This window comes from Stegostoma tigrinum, chromosome 9 (assembly GCF_030684315.1).
Source record: "Stegostoma tigrinum isolate sSteTig4 chromosome 9, sSteTig4.hap1, whole genome shotgun sequence".
Lineage (NCBI taxonomy): Eukaryota > Metazoa > Chordata > Chondrichthyes > Orectolobiformes > Stegostomatidae > Stegostoma > Stegostoma tigrinum.
The window spans coordinates 18,145,844-18,166,902 of record NC_081362.1 but is presented as its reverse complement, the minus strand read 5'-3'; the positions used below and the strand labels follow the sequence as shown (position 1 = coordinate 18,166,902).

The window sequence follows — 21,059 nt, the reverse complement described above, 5'->3', positions numbered from 1 at the left end:
TAATTTTGCTAATCATCTTGACAACTCAATTTGTGCTATTATGTGAAATCAAAATCATACCCACTAAATGATTTTTTTTTAGCAGTCACTGCACAGACAAAGATCTACTGATTCAGGGGCCCTTGCGGTGCAGTCGCACTGTCTCTACTTCTGAGTTCAGGTCCCACCTGTTCTAAACATGTATAATAGTAACTCTGAACAGGTTGATTAGAAACACATATACTGATTCAGATAGACCGACAGATGCAAAAGTGATTAAATGAATGTCAAACTGATAAAACATTGCATATGGTATGTACTTTATAATGCAGTATGCTCAGGCATCTTTTTGACAATCTTGGGACCAAGTTAGCAAGTATGAGCTGAAAAATTGGTGGAATGACAGTGCTACCATGCTTGTTGCTTATTTTCCTCCTCTTGAATTTTACCAATATTAGCTGTGGCTCTGTACAATCAGCCTCACTCACTTGGTAGCTCTTTCTCAAAAGGACTTAAGCTCAAAATCAAGACTGACTGAAGAAGTGTAGCATTTTTGGAGGTGCCATCTTTCAAATATGACATTAATTCAGACAAAAACAGCAAATTGCCTGGGCATTATCACGTTGTTGTTTGTGGTACTTTGCTGTGCGCAAAAGTGACTAACACACTTGCTACATTTAAAAATAACCACTCTTCAAAAGTACTTCATTGCAAATCTTTCCTCCTTCAGTTTAATTCAGGCGATTTAATATTTTACCGTGACAAAGGATGCCCACCTCACTTTATGAAGTCACAAAGTATATATTAGTGGCCTAGCAGAAGGATGCGGTAGAAAGTGGGTGGTGGTATCTTTTCTGTTCAGGTACTCTATGACACCACGTGCTCAACAGAGGGCTTCCAGAGTGGATAGGGTTATCCCACTTAATTGCCCACTTTTGACCTTCAGTTGTCACTTCCATTCCTTGCTGGGGTTTACTTAACTAGTCTTGTTGCACTAATTTACTTCTCTGGCTTCCATCACTGGCTTAGCCCAGAGACTGGCTGTGGTGCCAGAAGTGGCCACTGCTGTGATATTGCTTTGTAGTGCTTATTGTTTAATTTACTAAAGATATTATGCTGATTATGTAAATATTTTGGTATGCATCATCATAGAAAATGTTACATGTTAACATGTACACAAAGTATAATCAAGCATTCATGGGAAACCATACCTGACAAATTTATTAGAAGTCTTTGAGGTGACAGAAAGCAAGATAGGTATAGGGGAGCCCATAGATGTGATAGTTTTGAATTTCCAAAGCCAATTCAATGAAGTACCACACATAGGGTGACTTTGTAAGAGCCCATGGTGTTCACGGTTGCATTTTAGCATGGCTCAAGAATTGGCTAATAGAAGAGAGAGTTGGGATAGAGGTGACATTTTCAGGAAGGTAACCTGTAACTATTGGAGTGCCACATGTGTCAGTACTAGTGCCACAATTATTTATATATTAAATATATAAGTGATTGTATGATGGAAGTGAGTGCAGATGACATAAAGATAGGATAAGAGTGAAAGCAGTGAGGATTACGCAATGAGTCTACAACGGGTCATACAGGTTGAAAGAGAGGGTGATAACTCGGCAGATGCAATATAATATGGAAAATTGTGAGGTTAAGCCCTTTGTAGAAGAGTAGAACAGATGATTTTTTTAAAAAATTCATTCATGGGATGTGGATGTTACTGTCTGAACCAGTATTTTTTTGCTCAACCTTAGTTGCCTTTGAGAAGATGGTATTGAGCTGCATTTTTGAACTATTGCCAATCATTTGCTGTAAAGTAAGGCAAAGTCAGCATAGGCCAGCCACACCGTTGTGCTGTTCTCTCATTAGACAGAGATGAGTAAGTGGTGAGTTAACCTGAGGGTCAATACGCCCCTGCAAGGTGTGAGGTTGAGTAAGTAGGACCTTCATGGTGATCTCAACTGGGGCAAGACTTGAACCTGTGCCATTGGCGTCACTTTGCAGAACACACCAACTGTCCAGCCAACTGAGTTACCTAACCCGCATGTTGTTGGTAGACCCACAATGCCATTAGAGGGGGTGTTCCAGGATTTTGATCCAGCAGCACTGGATTGCTAAAACTATTGTATTACAAATATTACTATATTAGAGACAGAAACCAAAAATGATGTGCATCATTTTTGCTACGAATAAGGGTATGGAGGAGCATGTGGAACAGAATATATATATTCTGATATATTTCCAAGTCAGGATGGTGAATAACTTAGAGGGGAAGTTGTACGTGAAGATGTTCTTATGTATCTGTTGTCCTTGTCCTACTAGCTAGTAGTGTGTGGGGGTTTGTAAGGTACAATCTAAGGAGCCTTGGTGAATTTCTGCAGTGCATCTTTTAAATAGTACACACTGCTGTTACTGAGCATCAGTAGTGGGGGAAGTAAATATTTGTGAATGTGGTGCCAACAAAGTGGGCACCTTTGTCATGAATTGGTGTCAAAGTTTCTTGAGTGCTGTTCAGGCCACCATCATCCTGGCATATGGGGAGAGTTTCATCACACTCCTGATTGTGTCTTGTAGATATAGCACAAATGTTACTTACCCTTGTTGGCCCAAACCAGATCTTGCTGCATATGGACGTTGACTACTTCAGTAACTGAGGAGTAATTGTGCAAAACATTCTGCAATCATCAACAACCATCCCCATTTCTGACTTTGTGATGGAGGGAACGTCATTAATAAAGCCTTACCATTCCTGTAGTGTTTTGTTTGGTGACACCCTTAACCTTTTATCTCCTTCAGTCTCAAACATTTTATGGAGCCTTCCTTCTTTTCCACTTGCTCCTCCACACATTTATCCATAGCACAGCATTTTTCCTTTCTCTCTGTAATACAGTAATATTTGTAATACAGCAGTTTGAGCAATGTTGATCAGCAGGTGACACATGTATGAAAGAAGCTCTCTCCAAATAGTTGCCTTTGCTTAGATGTTTGATTATTCTTGTGGTATTTGGTGTATTTGGGCTGTTAACCTCTGATTGACTGACTGGTATCACTTTGAGGTGGGACTTCCTGCCTCAAGAGAGGGGGCAGAAGTTGCTACCTCAAGCAGCTAATTACTTAACCCCCACAAAAGTGTTTTGTGGTTGCGAGGTCAAACAAAAGTGGAGCATTGACCCCAGTTTTGTAGCCAGTCAGTTGGCCCACAACCACTGGTTCAATTCCAGGCAGCGTATTCTCATCCATAAGTGTCTAATTTATGGTGTTAATTAGGACAGTTTCAGTAACTGGATCCACTACCCATAGATAAGCTGTCTTTCATTTGATGGAAATTTAACAAAATTGAGGGTTTGAGTTAGAAGGAGTGGCTGGATAGGCTGGGATTTTTTCCCCTGAAGTGTTGGAAGCTGAGGGGTGACCATATAGAAGTTTATAAAATCATGATGGGCATAGTAAGATGAATAGCCAAGGTCTTTTTTCCAAGGGTGGAAGAATTCAAAACCAGAATATATTTAAGTTCAAAGGAGAAAGATTTAAAAGGCACCTGTGGGACAACTTTTTCACACAAAGGGTGGTGCATGTATAGAATGAGCTGCTAGAGGAAGTGGTAGTGGCAGGTACAATTAGAACAAGTGAAAGACATTTAATCAGCTACCCAAATGGAAAAGGTTTAGAGAGAGATGGACCAAATGCAGGCAAATGGGACTTGTTCAGTTTGCGATACCTGGTTGGCATAGACAAGTTGGGCTGCAGAGTCTGTTTCTGTGCTGTCTGACTCTATGGTCATTGGAACTACTCTGTCCCTGGACTTTTGTTATCATTGCAGATGTTCAAAACCAGGAAATGTTTTGACTTGCTGCACCCAACTGGGGAAAAAGTACTCTGAATGGTGGGGTCTTCATTTGGTGGGGTGACAGTGGAATACAAGTGTGAGTTAAGGCAGGCCTGCTGTCCCAGATGTAGATCGGAAGCTGACACCAGGGTTTTTACATGCCAAGCTGAACTGTTTAAGAGGCGGTCTCAGTTGTTTAGCACTTCAAACCAGGTGTACTGTTAAACATTTCCCTCATCCCTAAAATCTCCACACACAATTCCCGTGTCTGTACAGGCCAAATGGCATCAAACCCTGTGCTTCCAGCCACCTGAATCATTTCTTATATTCTCCATGCAACTTATGTCCACCTCCTCCTCCAAACCCAGCCACGTCCACATCTCCTTTCAGCCTCTATGCCAATTCAGTCCCAACATAGACCTCCCTGGCCTGCTGTGTTCATCCAGCTTCACACTTTGTCATCTTGGATTCTCCAGCATCTGCAGTTCCCATTATCTCCCATCCATTTTCATGACCATAGGCCAACTTATCTAGTATCTGCCATGAGCAGACCTTAGGAGAAATATTGGGATGACTAGCCAAGATCTTTTTTCCAAGGGTGGTATCTGTTACAGGCTTGACTATGTAAAAAGATCAATTATTCATGAAAACATAGCTAATGCACTTCAAGTACTTAATGCCATATAAAAAGTAAGGAGTATATTTATAACCCTACATCAAACATAGCTGATGCCTTGTTTGAGCTGTCAATAAAATTGTGAAATTCTGTGCCCAGTTGCTGTAATGTTAGTTGTAGAAAGCGATGAAACATTGATAATGCTACAATGATAACACTTAGGATTATGTCAAGGCACAACTATTGAAATTGTCAAAACAAATATTTTTCCAATTTTCTCAGGTATAGGAAGACAATGTTTTGCAGTTCTCAAAAATTAGGGAATTTAAATAATTTGACCACTTGAAATACTTTAAATGTCCTTCCCAAGCATTGAAATCTGTGTAAAACTTCACAATTCTCACTCAGCACCATAAGCCCCAGGGAAAATGGAGTCTGTTTACACAAGTATCAAGTTTCATTGCCTAACAATAGTCTGTAGACTTAATTAATAAAGATTTAGTTAATGAAGTCTGGATGAACACAGCAGGCTAGGAAGCATCAGAGGAGCAGGAAAGCTGACGTTTTGGGTCTGAACCCTTCTTCAGAAATGAGGGAGGGGAAGGGGACTCTGAAATAATTGGAGAGTGGGGGAGGTGGTGATAGAAGTAGATAGCAGAGCAGATAAGTGGAGAGAAGACAGACAGGTCAAGGAGGTGGGGATGAAGCTAGTAAAGGTGTGTGTAGGTAGGAAGTGAGGGTGGTGGTTGGTCGGTGAGGTGGGAGGAGCGGATAGGTGAGAAAAAAGACGGACACATCAAGGAGGCGGGGATGTGAGGGGGTGCTTAGGATGAGGTCGGGGATGGGGAGATTTTGAAGCTTGTAAAGTTCACATTGACACCATTGGGCTGCAGAGTTCCTAGGCGGAATATGAGGTGCTGTTCCTCCAGTTTTCGAGTGGCATCATTGTGACATTTGTTGAAACCCAGGATGGACATGTCATCCAAGGAGTGGGAGGGGGAGTTGAAGTTGTTCACGACTGGGAGGGTTATTGTTTATCGCAAACTGAGTAAGTGCTCCACGAAGCAGTCTGCAAGCCTGTGCTTGGTTTCCCCGATGTAAAGGAGGCCACATCGGGAACAGCGGATACAATATACCACATTAGAAGATGTGCAGGTGAACATCTGTTTACTGTGGAAGGTTTTCTTGGGGCCTGGGATTGAGGTGAGGGGGGAGGTGTAGCAGCAGGTGTAACACTTTCTGCAGTTGCAGGGAAAAGTGGTCGGGCTGATGGGGAGTGTGGAGCAGACAAGGGAGTCAAGGAGAGAGTGACCCCTCCGGAAAGCAGATAGGGGTGGGGAGGGACATATATCCTTGGTAGTGGGGTCAGATTGCAGGTGCCGGAAGTGGCAGAGAATGATACATTGAATCCGGAGGTTGATGGAGTGATATGTGAGGACAAGGGGAATTCTGTCTTTGTTATTATTGCGGGGAGGGGATGTGAGGGTTGAGGGGCAGGAAACACAAGAGATGTAGTCGCGGGTGTTCTTGACTAGTGTCAGGGGGGATATTGCAGTCCTTGAAAAATAAAGGTCCGGGAGTGGAACAAATGCAGCAAAGGTGAAGGAATTGAGAATAGGGGATAGAATTCTTGCAGGAAGGTGGGTGAGAGGAGGTGTAGTCTAGGTAGCTATGGGAGTCGGTGGGCTTGAAATATTAATATTAGTTTCCAGGTGGTTACCAGAGATGGAGTCAGAGAGGTCCAGGAAGGAGAGAGAGGCATCAGAGACAGTCCAAGTGAACTTAAGGTTGGGGTGAATAAAGTGGATGAACTGTTTGGCTCTATAGACTTAGTTGCCGCGTGATTTCACAAACCTCTTTCTGGTTCTTTCTCTGTCTACCAGTCTCTCTCTCTCTCTCTCTCTCTCTCTCTCTCTCTCTCTCTCAAGAAAATAGTTTGATAAAACTTGATAAAGCTTCAAGTATAAAGACTCCTGATAACAACATTTCCACCTGAATCGGAAATCTAGCCTGAAAATCTTTCATAATGTTGCAACTATTATCAATTTTATCTAAAAAGACATAAAATACTGAAGAAATTCAGTAGGTCTGACAGCATCTGTGGAGAGAAAAATAGTGCTAACGTTTCATATCCAGTGACCCTTCATCAGAACTTGAAGACAGACAGTAGATGTTTCATTTAGCAGTCACACTGTCGGTATTTCACTTCCCCAGTGTAGAGCAGACTACATTCCAAGTCGTGAATGTTTAGACTGGATTGAGTGAAGTACTGGTAGATCATTGCTTCACCTGGAAGGTGTGTCTGGCGTCTTGGATAGTGAGGAGGGAAAAGGTAAATGAGCAAGTGTTATACCTTCTGTGTTGAATGGGAAAGTGCTACGGAGGTTTGGGAGTGGAGGAGGAGTAGATCAGTGTGCCCCAGAGGGAACAGTCCCTTCAGAAGGCTGACAAGGGAAGGGAGGGGAATGTGTATCTAGTGGTGACATGCTGCTGGAGGTGGCAGAAATGGTGGTTTATGATCCTTTAAATGTGGAGGCTGGTGAGGTGGAAAGTGAGGATTGAGGAGACCCTATTGCGGGAGGGAAGGGGTAGGGTGTGGGCAGAAATGCCAGAAATGGATCAATATGGCTGAGGGTTCATATCCACCACAGTGGTAGGGAATCCTTGGTTTACTAAGGGCAGATATTTCTGAGGCCCTCCTGAGGAAAGTGGCATCATCAGAACACATGTGAAAGAGCGAGAGAAGCTAAGAAAATTGAATTGAGTCTTTACAGGAAGCAGGATGTCTAGTCAAGGTTTATCTTTTGAGCTGTCACGTTTGTTTAGGTTAGATTCCCTACAGTGTGGAAACAGGCCCTTCGGCCCAACAAGTCCACACCGCCCCTTGAAACATCCCACCCAGACCCATTCCCCCTATAACCTTCACACCCCTGAACACTACGGCCAATTTAGTATGGCTGATTCACCTAGCCTGCACATCTTTGTGACTGTGGGAGGAAACCGGACCACCCGGAGGAAACCCACGCAGACACCGTGAGAATGTGCAAATTCCGCACAGACAGTTACCCGAGGCTAGAATTGAACCCGGGTCCCTGGCGCTGTGAGGCTGCAGTGCTAACCACTGAGCCACCGTGCCACCCTCAGCAACCGTGCTGCCCGTTTATAAATGTTGTGTTTGGGATTAAGGGGATATTGTTTAATTTTGAATTGTAGCTTAGTTGATAGCCATTTTTGCACTAGTTTAAACAAATGCCTTGCTTATAATTAGTTTTTTTAACTTCATTGAAAAAGACCAGTGGACATTAGTTTTACTCTGGGATATTAATAAAAAAAGGAAGATACATTGATCATTTCAGTGATTCATTGAAATCATTTATACTTTTGATACAGTCCATGCAGTAGTAATGGGACCTGGTTACCAATGCAGTCCTCTCAGCAGGATAATACAAGGGCTTTAATTTGGAGCTCAGGGATACCTAGAACTTGCATGCTACTGCCTGATAAATTTGTTCACAATGACACACATGCATCTAAATAGGATGCATCTTATGGGTCTGAGCTTGATTTATTAGCATTCATTCACTTTTGCTTACTTGGAGGCTGTTAGTCTCTTACTTTTCTTTTTAGCACAATGAACGAGATAACTTGTCACAGTTGGGAGCACCGAACAGTCAAGAAAGTGCATGTGTTAGTATACAGCATTACACTTCATCAATGTCACATCTACAGCATATGCCAGCAGTTTACATGACAAATATACTGCATTTGCTTCAGCCAAATGACCATGTCTGAAAGTCCAAAGTAAGCAGTCCTTTGCATGGTCAAGAGAGACTTTGATCAGTTGTTTGGTACTGCTAAAGTCAATCAAGGGGCTTATCCAATTCCAGGGGTTCAGCCACAGTTAGTCCTGTATATCAAGTTCAGCCCACCTGGGGATTACAGGTACATCAGTTCCTTTGAGAAATTGTCATCCCCTTGGAGATGCCAGCCCTGATACAAGTACAGATACATCTGGAGACATTAATCTTGTGAGGCCAGGTGGGACATTTCTCTTGCAATGAAACAATGCAAAAGATTGAGGATTCTGGAAGGGATGGACAACCAGTCAGTGGTGATGAAGGAGGAGGAGAGATATTGAGGTATCTCTGAGTGACTAGGAAGCACAGAGGGCAGGAAGGGTTAATCATTTTGGAGGATTAGATGAGTGCGATCCATTGAGTGAACACAACATATACAATGGTGAGAGTTGTAGCCTTGATACAACAAGTGTGAATTGACAGACTCCAAGTGAATAGTTGACCTATGAACTTGAAACACTGGAGAAAAGATGGAGGCACTTATCATTGCAGAAAAACAGAAGATTATTGACCTTGCTGCACTGCAAGGCATTTCTTTGTACCTAAGATATAACACTACCCAGTCTGCTATCTGGATCCAAACTGGGCCTGGTGGTTTGGCCTCCTTTGGTCAACAGGAGAAAGGACTGCCCTCCTCTCCGCCGTCACATTTACCCGTATCCTCCAGGCTTCTGTACACAAAATAGGGATTGAGATTTGCTTTCTGAACCATGTCCTTAGTGATAATGCTGGAGAGGCAGTTCCTGCTTGCAGCTGAGTTTTACGTAAGGCATCACAAGCATGAATGCTAGAAGATCCAACAGTGGTAAGCATTTCCACCAGTCCTGCTATACAATTGCACAAGAAGGGTACTGAAGAGCCCAGTTGTGTAATCATATGGTAAATAGACAATTGTGAGAGAAAAGCCACTGTGAACCATGGCGAACCAAACATCATGAGTATCACTTGACAAAATACTTGAACTGAAAATGGGAAAATTCAGTTTGTCGAGTAGCATATGCTCTGACTTCCTGTCACACTCTTCTCCATCGGAATGACAGTTTCTCAAAGGAACAGGAAGGTTAATTCTCTTGGAAAAAGGGCCAAATCAATGGTGAACTTCCCGCAACTTATCCCTCATACACCATCCCCGCAATAACCACCAAAACCCCCTTGTCCTCACATACCAACCCACCAACCTCTGGATCCAACGCATCATCCTCCGATACTTCCGCCATCTGCAATCCGACCCCACCAACAAAGACGTTTTTCCCTCCCCACCCTTGTCTTCTTTCCGGAGGGACCACTCTCTCCGTGACTCCCTTGTCCGCTCCACACTCCCGTCCAACCCCAACACACCCAGCACTTTCCCCTGCAACCACAGGGAGTGCTACACCAGCCCCCATACCTCCTCCCTCACCCCCATCCCAGGCCCCAAGAAGACTTTTCACATCGAGCACATGTTCACCTGCACATCTGCCAATGTGGTATACTGCATCCACTGTACCCGTTGTGGCCTCCTCTACATTGGAGAAACCAAGCGGAGGCTTGGGGACCGCTTTGCAGAACACCTCCGCTCGATTCGCAATAAGCAACTGCACCTCCCAGTCGCAAATCAGTTCAACTCCCCCTCCCATTCCTTAGACGACATGTCCATCCTGGACCTCCTGCGGTGCCACAACGATGCCACCTGAAGGTTGCAGGAACAGCAACTCATATTCTGCTTGGGAATCCCGCAGCCCAATGTTATCAGTGTGGATTTCACAAGCTTCAAAATCTACCCCCCCCCAACTACTGCATTCCAAAACCAGCCCAGCTTGTCCCGCCTCCTTAACCTGCTCTTCCTCTCACCTGTCCCCTCCTCCCACCTCAAGCCACACCTCCATTTCCTTCCTACTAACCTCATCCCACCCCCTTTATGTCCGTCCTCCCTGGACTGAGCGATCCCCTCCCTACCTCCCCACCTGCACTCACTTCTACTGGCTCCATCCCCACCTCTTTAGCTTGTCTGTCTCCTCTCCACCTATCTTCTCCTCTATCCATCTTCGATCTGCCTCCCCCCACTCCCTATTTATTTCAGAACCCTCTCCCCCTTTTCTGATGAAGGGTCTAGGCCCAAAACGTCAGCTTTTGTGCTCCTACGATGCTGCTTGATCTGCTGCATTCATACAGCTCCACACTTTGTTATCTCAGATTCTCCAGCATCTGCAGTTCCCATTATCTCTGAACTATCCAGTGATTGTTGAGAACCACAACAGCTAATTCTGTGTCATAAAGCCAATTGGACTCAAGATATGGTTCTTGGGTTATGTAAAATCTTACAATCCAATCATGTAACTTAACCAGCACAGCCTTATTTGTTGTTTATATTTCTTTAAATCGGGCCTATATTGTGTAAGTTCCTAAACCCAAGCTTATTAATTTTCTCTTATGAATCAGAAATTTTTGATCAATCAGCACCTACATTATGACAGCTATATGCACATTGATAGAGAAATTAATTAAGTATTTTAGGGCATCTAATTACGTTAAAGGTGATATATAAATGATTGTACGTGGGACACAAGGCTTTGCAGTTTTCTTTTTACGTAGCCAATGCAAAGGAATAAAAGATTGATATATTCCTGATATGAAACATGATGCTTCTTGGAGGCCAACAACACAGCATTCCCCGTAGAATCGCCAGCTCAAAAGTATTTCCTTTAGTGACACTCCCAACTTGTAGGTATGCTTTTGTTTACCATCATTTTGACTGTGCATTTTACTCTCTTTTTGTTTTGACAGGAAGATACTTTGTATATTCGACCTCTGCTGGAGAGTTTAATTGAAGGTGAGTTACGGAGTTTTGCGAGTGGGATACCAGAGAATAAGGTTGAGGCAAGCAACTGAAAAGTAAGGTCTTATCCTTGTCATATTATTCTCATGGCACAAGAAGTGATGTTGCAAGGAGGAGTTGCTGAATATTCCTGGTGTTTAATTTCATTATTAGACAACTGAATAATGGAATTTTCTGCTCTTTGAGAGGTTTTTTCCTTACATCATTAATAATTGCATTAATTTTAGTTTCCATTTATCTATAATTTCAACTAAGGATAAAACGTTTCAGCAAAACTGCAATGTGGAGGTGCTGGGATGGAACAAAGTTAAGTCACATAATATCAGATTATAGCCTAAAAGATTGAGTTGAAATCACAAGCTCTCGCAGCACTGCTCTTTCGCCGGTGGACTTCACCAGATGAAGGAGCAGCACCCTGAAAGCTTGTGATTTCAAATAAACCTGTTGAACAATACTTGGTGTCATGTGCTTCTGACTCAGTAAAATTGAACAAACAAACAGAAAAGCAGAAAGCAAAGAAGCACCAATATATGTGCATTACATACAGAAGTTTAGAAGTTGCCAGCACAGAAGGAGGCCATTTGATACATTTTAATTTGCTGGATCATTATAAAATTAGCCCTATTCAATCTTATGTCTTTCTGCTTAAATTTTTTTGTCTTGAAAACATTTCTTCCAAATCTGAAATTCAAGCCCTTTGTTATCAGGGCCTGGCATTTTAATATGAGTGACTGGCTTCTTATTCTATAGAAAAGCCAATGGAATATTGTGTCCAATGCTTTAAAAAGAGAAGATGCAATGTGTAGGGATGGTATTTGTGCTCCCTTGTGCAGATCTCATGGAAGTCATAAAATCCTACAAATCCTCAAACAGAAGATATTTGACCAACAGTATCTATGCTGATGTTAGTTTCCAATTGGAATTGTCAACCGCAATCCTATTGCCATTCTCTTTTCCCGATTGCAGAATCATGGACATTACAAAAATATTATTTTCTCTATTCTGTAAATCAATGCACCACTCAGCTCTGAAATAGCTGCTGCTCAATTGTTATCTGTCACTATATTATTGAAACAACTCTTTGCAGCATACCAATATAAATATTAAGTGACAAATCTACAGCTCAGCCTGTTCATTTACATTTGCTGTCCTCCAACATTCAGTGGCATTCCTTTTAATATCAGAAACAACTTGTTTAAGGCTGCAGGTTTCCTTGATGTTAATTTCCATCCTCCATTTCTTCCCTAAAGTAATTAGAAATTCCTTCAGTTTCTACCAAATCATTGAAAAATGGATGTTGCTGAAATTACAGATTACATTCAATGGAACTGTGACTGTAGTAAATTGCCTCTTCTCATCCTCCTTCAATACGTTTCCTCCATTGTCCAGCTGGGATATTCTCCCATCCTATCTAACCTGTTGTTGCTAAAGAGCTGCCCGTAATGGCTATTTTTCTTGCTCCTTCACCATTATGTCTGGAATAAGCCAAGGATCTTGGCCGCCTCTAACTACCATTGCTAACTTTGCCTTCAGCTGTTGAGATTCTAAATTCTGGAATTACATCAAGCCTGTAATCCTCTGTGCTCCTTAAAAACTAAGCTTTCAACCAAGTACTTTTTCCCCATCTTACTGTTTTCTTCCGTCAAGTTCTGTTTAATGTTGTTCCTTTGAAGAACTCTGAAGTTTTGGCGCAGTGGTGGTGTAATGCTGGCGCAAGTTGGCTTTGAGGAACATTATCTTTTATTTCCCTCTTTCAAAGCCATCTGAAAGTTCTATTCCTAGTTCTCTGTCCTGGCAAATTACTGCCCTCTCTCCAATCTCTATTTCCGTTAGAATGTTTCTGTGTGTTGAATGTTTCTCAAGGAAATGACTCATCACTAACTCATCAGGGATAGTTAGAGATGAGCAATAAACGCTGTTGTTCCAGTGACACCCACATCTTTAAGATCCTTGCTTCTAATTAATCTTCTGCTAAAGTACTTACTCACACCATTGTCACCTCTAGATTTGACTGTTCCAATGTTCTTCTGTTTTCCAATTATCTTGTTTGCCAACTGTCCAAATTCTGTAAATTTTAAATCACTTCTAAACTCTGATTTTTCTTATTCATCTGTGTCATGGCATTGGCTCATGCAACCTGATAACTCTGATTAATAATTTCCAACCTCTCCCCTAGTCCTATACTCCCACCCTCACCCGACAACCAGACCCAGATCAGTATTACTCAAATTCTGGAATCTTGTGCATCCCCCATTTTCTGGTCATTTAGGACTCACCTTAAAACCAATTTCTTTCATATGTTTGGCATTTCTAACAGTATCTTTGGTTTACCATTTATTTTGGCTGATTCCATCTTTTGATGCTTTTCTGGTTAAAGGTGTTGTCAATAAACAAACTGACCTGCATCAGGCAGCAATAATTAGCACAGATTATGAATATGTTGGACTGTGACAGTGGCAGATGGGCGCTCAGCCTCTGTTTTATCACATGTAATATAGTACAACTCCCACCTCCTTGACTCCACTGGTATCACATTACTTGTTCAGTTATTAATATCACTTGTCATTGTAACTAGAGCTATTTGTCCTAATTTCTGATTCGGTGAATATATGGGCAGTTTATGAACTTTAAACTGTTTTTTTCTCTTAGCCATTTCACGTGAAACACTTTTATAAACCCTTGCTTTACTTCATAATAAATCAGTATCTTCTGCTTGTTTTATCATGCCTTTACACAAGGCTTTTCAGGGCTTTCTCACAATAACTTTCCGTATATCTTCATGTTTTATTTAGAATTCCACAGTTTTCCCCTCATTTCTGCTCAGATATGCAAATTTAATTTGCCATGTCCATTATTATACCTGTTCATATTTGTCCTTTGTTTATGTATGAGTTCTCCAGAAGTTATTTACTATAATTCTCATTAACAGACTAAAGAGCACCTGCTGAATTGAGCTTTCTTAATCATCTTCTATCCTCCACTTCGCAAATTTCCTTACACTTAACTGGATTTATGATGGGTTTATTTCTTGTTCTGGCTGAATACCTCTTTAACCTATACATTATTGCTGATCAGCTCCCTGTGTGTGTTTTTACAAATTAAATCTCCCATCACAGAGCTCATGAGAGTATAATTTTCACCAATTATTTGGAAACCAAAACAATTTACACATGTCCCCTTCAAAAGGTGAAATTATATTACTTGTGGGATATTTAAAGATGGTTTGGAAATTCCATAATTTTAATCCACAGAATCTTTAAGTGGTATAAATACACATTTTCATGAGTACTGTATAAACCCATGTTATCTGAACATGACTGAGTCAATTTGGTAGCATTGTAAGCTTATAAAGCACTGTCAGCTGTTCATTTATCTCATTTTTTTTTAGGACTATGAGCCACAAAAATTGACTGCTGCAGTGACTTCTATAAACAGTAGTAACTGTACTTTCAGAAGCAATGTATTGGCCCAGATCTACCAGCTTCTGGAAAATCAGAGCCTAGACATAGTATGAAAAATTGAGCCCTTGGAAGCTCCAGTGCAATAACTATGTGGTAGTGAATTAACTCCACAGAGGCCAGTATCCCATCACCAAGTCACCTTTTGTTTACACAAGAAGAGTCCTTGACCCTTGTATTGCCTCCTCAGAGTCAGCTATCCGAGTGCCAGAATTTCTAACACCCCTGTTTTTATCTGTCACCCAGGGCTCCTTGATTGGACCACATTAAAAGCCTTAATCAGGGAAGTCATGTTCTGTGAGGTCCAGCTGGTAGACCTCATTAAAATCACAACATCCCTCCCATCTACATCCAAAGGCGTAGGTTGGTCCTTTCTTTTGGAGAGCCTCCTGGGGTATTTTAGCACCGGGTCACGTTCCTTCAACTTGGCATCCAGTTCAGGCAGTGTGTGACACATGGGTGCTTGCCTCTTGCGCTAGGAGTGCCTCAGTAGAATTTCATTTTCTTCTTCTGGTGGCAAAGGCATCAAGGTGGCTGCATCCACCATGTCCACTTCAGATTCGGGGTCTCATCAATGGAGAGGGTAAGCTCACGGGTTCCAGCAGCATTTCCATCTGTTCCGAGGGCAGGGAATATTTTGCTCCTACACTGTTTACAAATTCGTGGCTTTCACATGTTCCGTGTGCTTGTTCAGGACCGTTACATTTACCCAAACTTTGTACGTTACTGGTCCTAACCCCGCAGCAATAATGCCTGTTACCCGTATAGGGTTATTTCTGTGATTCTTGCACCAAACTTCGTTCCCTATACGAAATGGTCTCTCTCGCTTGGCAGAGTCTTGTGTCTGGATGCCATTTCTCCCTCCCCAACAGATCCAGGAAGATCAGACTTTTAACCTAGTGTGAAGTCTTCTACCGAATAGCAACTGTGCTGGTTTATCTTTGTAGTTGCGTGTGGGATGGTCCTATAATCAAATAAGAACCATGGTAGATTAGTGTGTAGTGTGGCTGAAGGCTGTTTCTTCAAGCCTGCCTTCAAAGTTTGGACTCTTTCTACCAGACTTGTGGCTAATTGATGGTATGGAGCTGTCCTTGTATGTTGAATCCATTCAACTTTAGGAAATGCCCAAATTCCCTGCTGGTAAATGATAGCCCATTATCTGTGACCGATACTTCTGAGCGTCCATGTATTTCAAAAGATACATGCAAGTTTTGTTCTGTAATTACCCCCATGTTTGATGAATGAACTCTGCACACGTCCAACCACTTCGGGTGGACGTTTATAATGACCAAGAACATTGACCCTATGATAGGTCCTGCATATTCAACATCCAATTGAGTCCAGGGTTACCCAGCCATTCCCACAGATGTGGGACATCTGCTGGCAGTAATTTTTGTCTTTATTGCTACTCTGGGCACTGACCCACCAATGTGGCTATTTCTGCATATAAGCCTGGCCACCAGACATAACGTCTCACCAACATCTTCATTTTGGGGACCGCTGGATGCTTCTGGTGAAGTTCAGTCAGTGTTTGGTGTGACCGTTCCTCAGGACAATCCCCTTGCTCCCCATAACAAAATGCCAATCTCTACCATGAACTGGTATCTTCAGTTCCAAAAAAGTTTAATTTCTACTTGTGGTCGCCCTTTGGTTTTCCCCATCACCACCATTTTTTTTTCAGTATTGTAAGGACTGAATCTTTCTGCGACCAAAATCTGTTACTGTCAGCATGTCCAGAAAATGTAATATAATTACAGACTCTTCCAGTGGGGGTGCCACCAATGGTGTATCTGATAATGGGATAGTGTTCAATGCATCCACAATTGCTTCTAGGCCTCCCAGACATTGTTTTAACTTGTAATTATACACTTAGTGTTAGGGCCCAACGTTGAATGCAGCCCAAAGCTCTGGGCAGCAGTGCCTTGTCCTCTTTGAGCAGACTAAGTAAACCCACACCACACCATAATTAACCTGCAACCCACACCTCCACCACCTATCACCCCCAATTCTTCACCCAATTGCCACACCAGCCCCTCACTCAGCTGCCATCCAGCCCTCACTCTTCTGCAAGCCCAACCCTTACCCACTTTCCACATGACCCTTCACCCACCTACCAATGTACACCCCGTCACCGTCCCCACCCCAATCCTCATCCAGCTGTCACCCAACCATTGCCCCATCCTCCTGCCTCTCAAGCTCTTCACTCACACTACTGCCAGCCCACTCACTCACTCACACCGATCTTACCCACTTTCCTTTAACAATTGCCTTCTTTCAATAGCTTGTCAAAAAGGCTTTGAGACTCTTTACCTTTAATTACGTACCAGTGTACAACAGTTAATGCTGTAAAAATGGAATTCCCTTCTATAAAAATTCTTCATGTTGCTCTTTGCAAGGTTTGCTGCACTGCCTGAGTTAGAGTGGATTCTGCTTTGGAAGTTGGGCGTGAAAAATTATGGGAAGCTCAGTCACAAACATTTTATCTGATCTGGGTCTAAGGATCTTGGAACGTTACCACTAATGCAACCACTATTTCTAGAGCCACTTCTTTAAGTACTGTGTGAGATAGAACGTCAGGGCCTAGGATTTATCAGCCTTAACCCCATCAATTTCTCTTACACCATTTCTCTAATAATGCTTCCAATTCCTCCCTCTCACTAAGCCCTGTTTTCCCCATCATTTCTAGTACATTATTCATTCCCTCCTTTGTGAAGACAGAAGCTAAATGTGAATTTGGATCATCATCTTTGGTACCCATTATAAATTTTCCTATTTTTGACTAAGGGACCTATATTAGTTTTCACCAATCGTTTTCTCTTTACTTCCCTATAGAAATTTTCCAGTAGTTCTTCGGTTCCCCTCAAGGTTTCCCCTTAGTCAATCCTTGTCCTCCTTTGCTGACTTCTAAACTGTTTGCAAACCTCAGGTCTATTGATTTTAATTGCCAATTCTTATGCCTCTTTTTTGCATCTAATACTACCTCTAAATTTTTTCATAATCCTTGGTCTGATTACTGTTCTCTTTGCACACTTGTGTCAGACAGGAATTAACATTTTTTGTGGTCTCTCCATTTGCTCTTTTAATGTTTTCCATTGCCAATACACTGTCATTCCTTTCAATAATATTCCCCAATCCATCATAGCCAACACATGCTTCATACCATCGTAGATTCACTTATTAAGATTCAGGAACCTAGTTTCAGAATCAGCTACCATATTCTCCATCTTGATGAAGAATCTATCATATTGTCACCACTGATCTTCAAGGGGTCTTTCACAACTACATTTCCAATTATTCCTTTCTCATTGTATAATACTCAATCTAAGATGGCCTATTCTCTCGTCGGTTCCTCAATGTGTTTGTCCAGAACACCATCCCACATCTGTTCTAGGAATTCCTGCTATACAGTATTCTGACTAAGTTAATTCACCCAATTTATATGCAGATTAAAGTCACACATAATTACAGATGTTCTTTAATCACATACATCTGATTTCCTGTTGAATTCCATTCCCAACATTATATAATTGATTTATATGCCACCCCCATTAATGGTTTTGCCCCTTGACATTGTTTAATTCTATTCGCACAGATTCTAAATTGTCTTAGCTAATATTGTCCCTCAATACTGTGCTTGTATCCTATTTACCCAGTAATGCAAACTTCACCACTTTTCCTTCTTGCATGTCTTTCCAAAATACTGAATACCCTAGATTTTTGGTTCCCACCCCTGGATACCCTACAGCAATGTCTCTGTAATCCCAACTATATCATACCTGTTTACATCTATTTCCTTAAAAATACGTCCCCTGGTTTCCCCTGTCCATGGTCCAAAAATATGGTAAAGTATCAAATAGCATACCAGCTCCCTGATAGTTGTCATAGTAGGTGATGTTGGATGTTAAATCTATTACTTCATGGTGGCATTGGTTCATGATGTTGACGTCAGCCCTTCTTTCTTAAATGCTACAATTTCAGCTTGTCTCAATTCATAGCACTCTTACCTAACACTGAAGACTCGGGATTCAAATTCCACTACAGACAATTCATCACACAAGGTAGGCTGATGTTCCAGCCCATTATGAAGCTTGTCTTTCATTATTGAGAGACAATAGTTTTGAGACGAAATGTTAAACCTGCCTACCATTTCAGCTGTATATGAAACCCCTTTGATGGCATTTCGAAAGAATTCCCTCAGTGTCTTGCCCAAAGTTCCTCCACGTGATTCCAGTCCTTGCCGTTTCAGTGATGTTACTGCTTGCAAATTGACTACAGTTTAAAATAAATTAATCAGTTACAAAGTACTTTGAGAAGTTATAACAACACATATTCTTCCAAATTATTTTATTTACCAAATGATTACACTGATGTGTTTCAGACAGCACATCCAGCTATCCCACTGGTAGCCACCAGTTATCACAGATGTCCGGCTTAATGGTAAACGCAGACCATGTTGCTGATTTTAATGAACCATTAGAATACAAAGTGAACTGTACGGAAAATTGGATCGATTATGAAGACTTTTTCAAGTGTTTCCAGTAAGTCCATATTCCTGCGATTATTGTTCATTTGAGCAGTTACAAATTTAAGTTCTTCTAATGCTTGTACACAAATACTTATTCCTATATGTAATTCAGATTTTAAGAAATCAGGGATCAAAAATTATTGGGCTTCAATCCCTCAGTTTATGCTAGGGTTCCACCTGCTGGACTCCTTCAGCTTGGACCCTGCTGATGTTCCTGTTGTCAATGGAAGGGCATGCCTTTTGCATGGGGCCGATAAGAGTTTCAGTATTGAATCAAACAACACGTGAAGTGCATTAACAGAAACGTGAATAGATTGGAGAAGGCATTTTCATTTCCTGAGTTTTTTGAGCAAGCTACAGGCTCACATTGAGGCAACTTCTAGCAGTGCAGGTCTGCAAGATGTCACACCACACTGGGGTGAACTGCAAAGCCCAGAAAGGAACAGGTCATAACTCTTTTGCACACAAGGTTCTGCATATGATATCCTGTTCGGTCAAGAGATTTGTGAGAAAATTGCTCATGACAATGTAACTAAAGTATTTATTGTTTCCTTCAGTCGATGCTATTAGTGAATGGGTGGAATTTAATGAGTTCACCCAGCGATTGGGAGAGAGTTTAATATTAATAATTTCCTGCCAGCTGGCATAAATCACGAATGTACTAATTTTAAGGAAGAATTCAGCCAGGATCAAATCATCATTTGGGCTTAGAGAAAACAATGGGCATTGTCAAAGACACTATACATTTGGCCAGACAAGTAGAAGACAGAAAACAAAATTATACAGAAGTTCCAGTGGGATGGATACTTATTATTTGTTAGGTTCTGAAGTAAAGATGTGGTTCCAGTAATACTACAAAGTGACAGCACAGTGGCTACCAGTGTTATCAATGTTACAATTGCAGTATTGCCAATGTTAACAGTGCGGTACAGAAAGTCAGCATTAGAACAAAGACTAATACCACAAACTGTCCTTTTTTTTAAGATGGATCATTTTAAAGTGTTTTGTTGCAGCAAGAAGCTTACATTTCAGAAACAATTGGAAATGCAAAAAGATTAGCACAATTCAATTAATTGAACTTGTTAAAGAGTTAAAGGTCTACCTGGTTGAGTTTAATGGCTAAACTTTAAATTGTTAGCATGCAGAAATTTTGGCAACAGAAGTAAAACATGGTTTAATAGCTGAAGTTTCAGTTCATTCTAGAACTGGACCATGGTTTCAACAAAACATTCAGCCAACAGGTGTAAAATTCTGTGGTTCAGGATGTGTGCAATTTTAAATCATGGAAAAAGTGACTGCCACACTTCAGTATAAAAAGAGGAGAATCATAGAAATCTTATGTGTAATTCAGACCAGGATTGTCCATTTTCAAATTGAAGAGCTTGAACAGATTTACCGCTAGTTTACGAAGTGAAGGAATTAGCACGAGAAGCCTAAAGATTTTAGAGCTGAACTTCTTCAATTATTCAATATGCTTAGAAAGCTGAAAGCAACTTATCACATCAGCTTACATCCTGAAGGAAAGCTGGCCTGTTTGTTTACACTGAGAAAAGTTCCTCACCCACTTTTGCAGTAGGTGAAACAAAAAGTTGACTCAAAGGACAGAATCTTTTCAACATCTGTACAAAGTGGACAATGATATCTAAGGAGTGGGCCACAGTCTGTGCTGCAGGCATCCAGTGCAACCAGTCAATGAAATGTGAGTAAGTCAGTCGGAGAGCTGCGCAGAGATCAGTCAGAGGTCTGTCCATTCGTCACTAGAGGCTATCTCTCAAAATCAGTCGGGGGGTGGGCCATGGTCAGTACTGGGGATCTATCCAGTGAAAGTCAAGGGGGAATAATCAAAGGCCATTGCTGTTTTAGGGAGTTGGAGGATTCAATAATGGGGTTGGGATAGTGTGCTGGAATGGAAAGGAAATAATAATTGTGAAGGGAAGGCAACTCTTGATATGGTGGAGAGGCTTGTGTATCCCAACAATC

The 21,059-nt window shown here is 41.6% G+C and overlaps 1 protein-coding gene across 1 annotated transcript in view; it reads left to right on the top strand.

The window, feature by feature from the left end:
• adgb (androglobin) overlaps positions 1-21,059 on the top strand; it is a 284,646-nt gene that overhangs the window by 162,068 nt on the left and 101,519 nt on the right. Inside the window, exons 16-17 of the mRNA XM_059648385.1 lie at positions 11,045-11,090; positions 18,933-19,092. Coding sequence (XP_059504368.1) covers positions 11,045-11,090; positions 18,933-19,092 — 206 coding nt within the window. The remainder of the gene's footprint in view (positions 1-11,044; positions 11,091-18,932; positions 19,093-21,059) is intronic.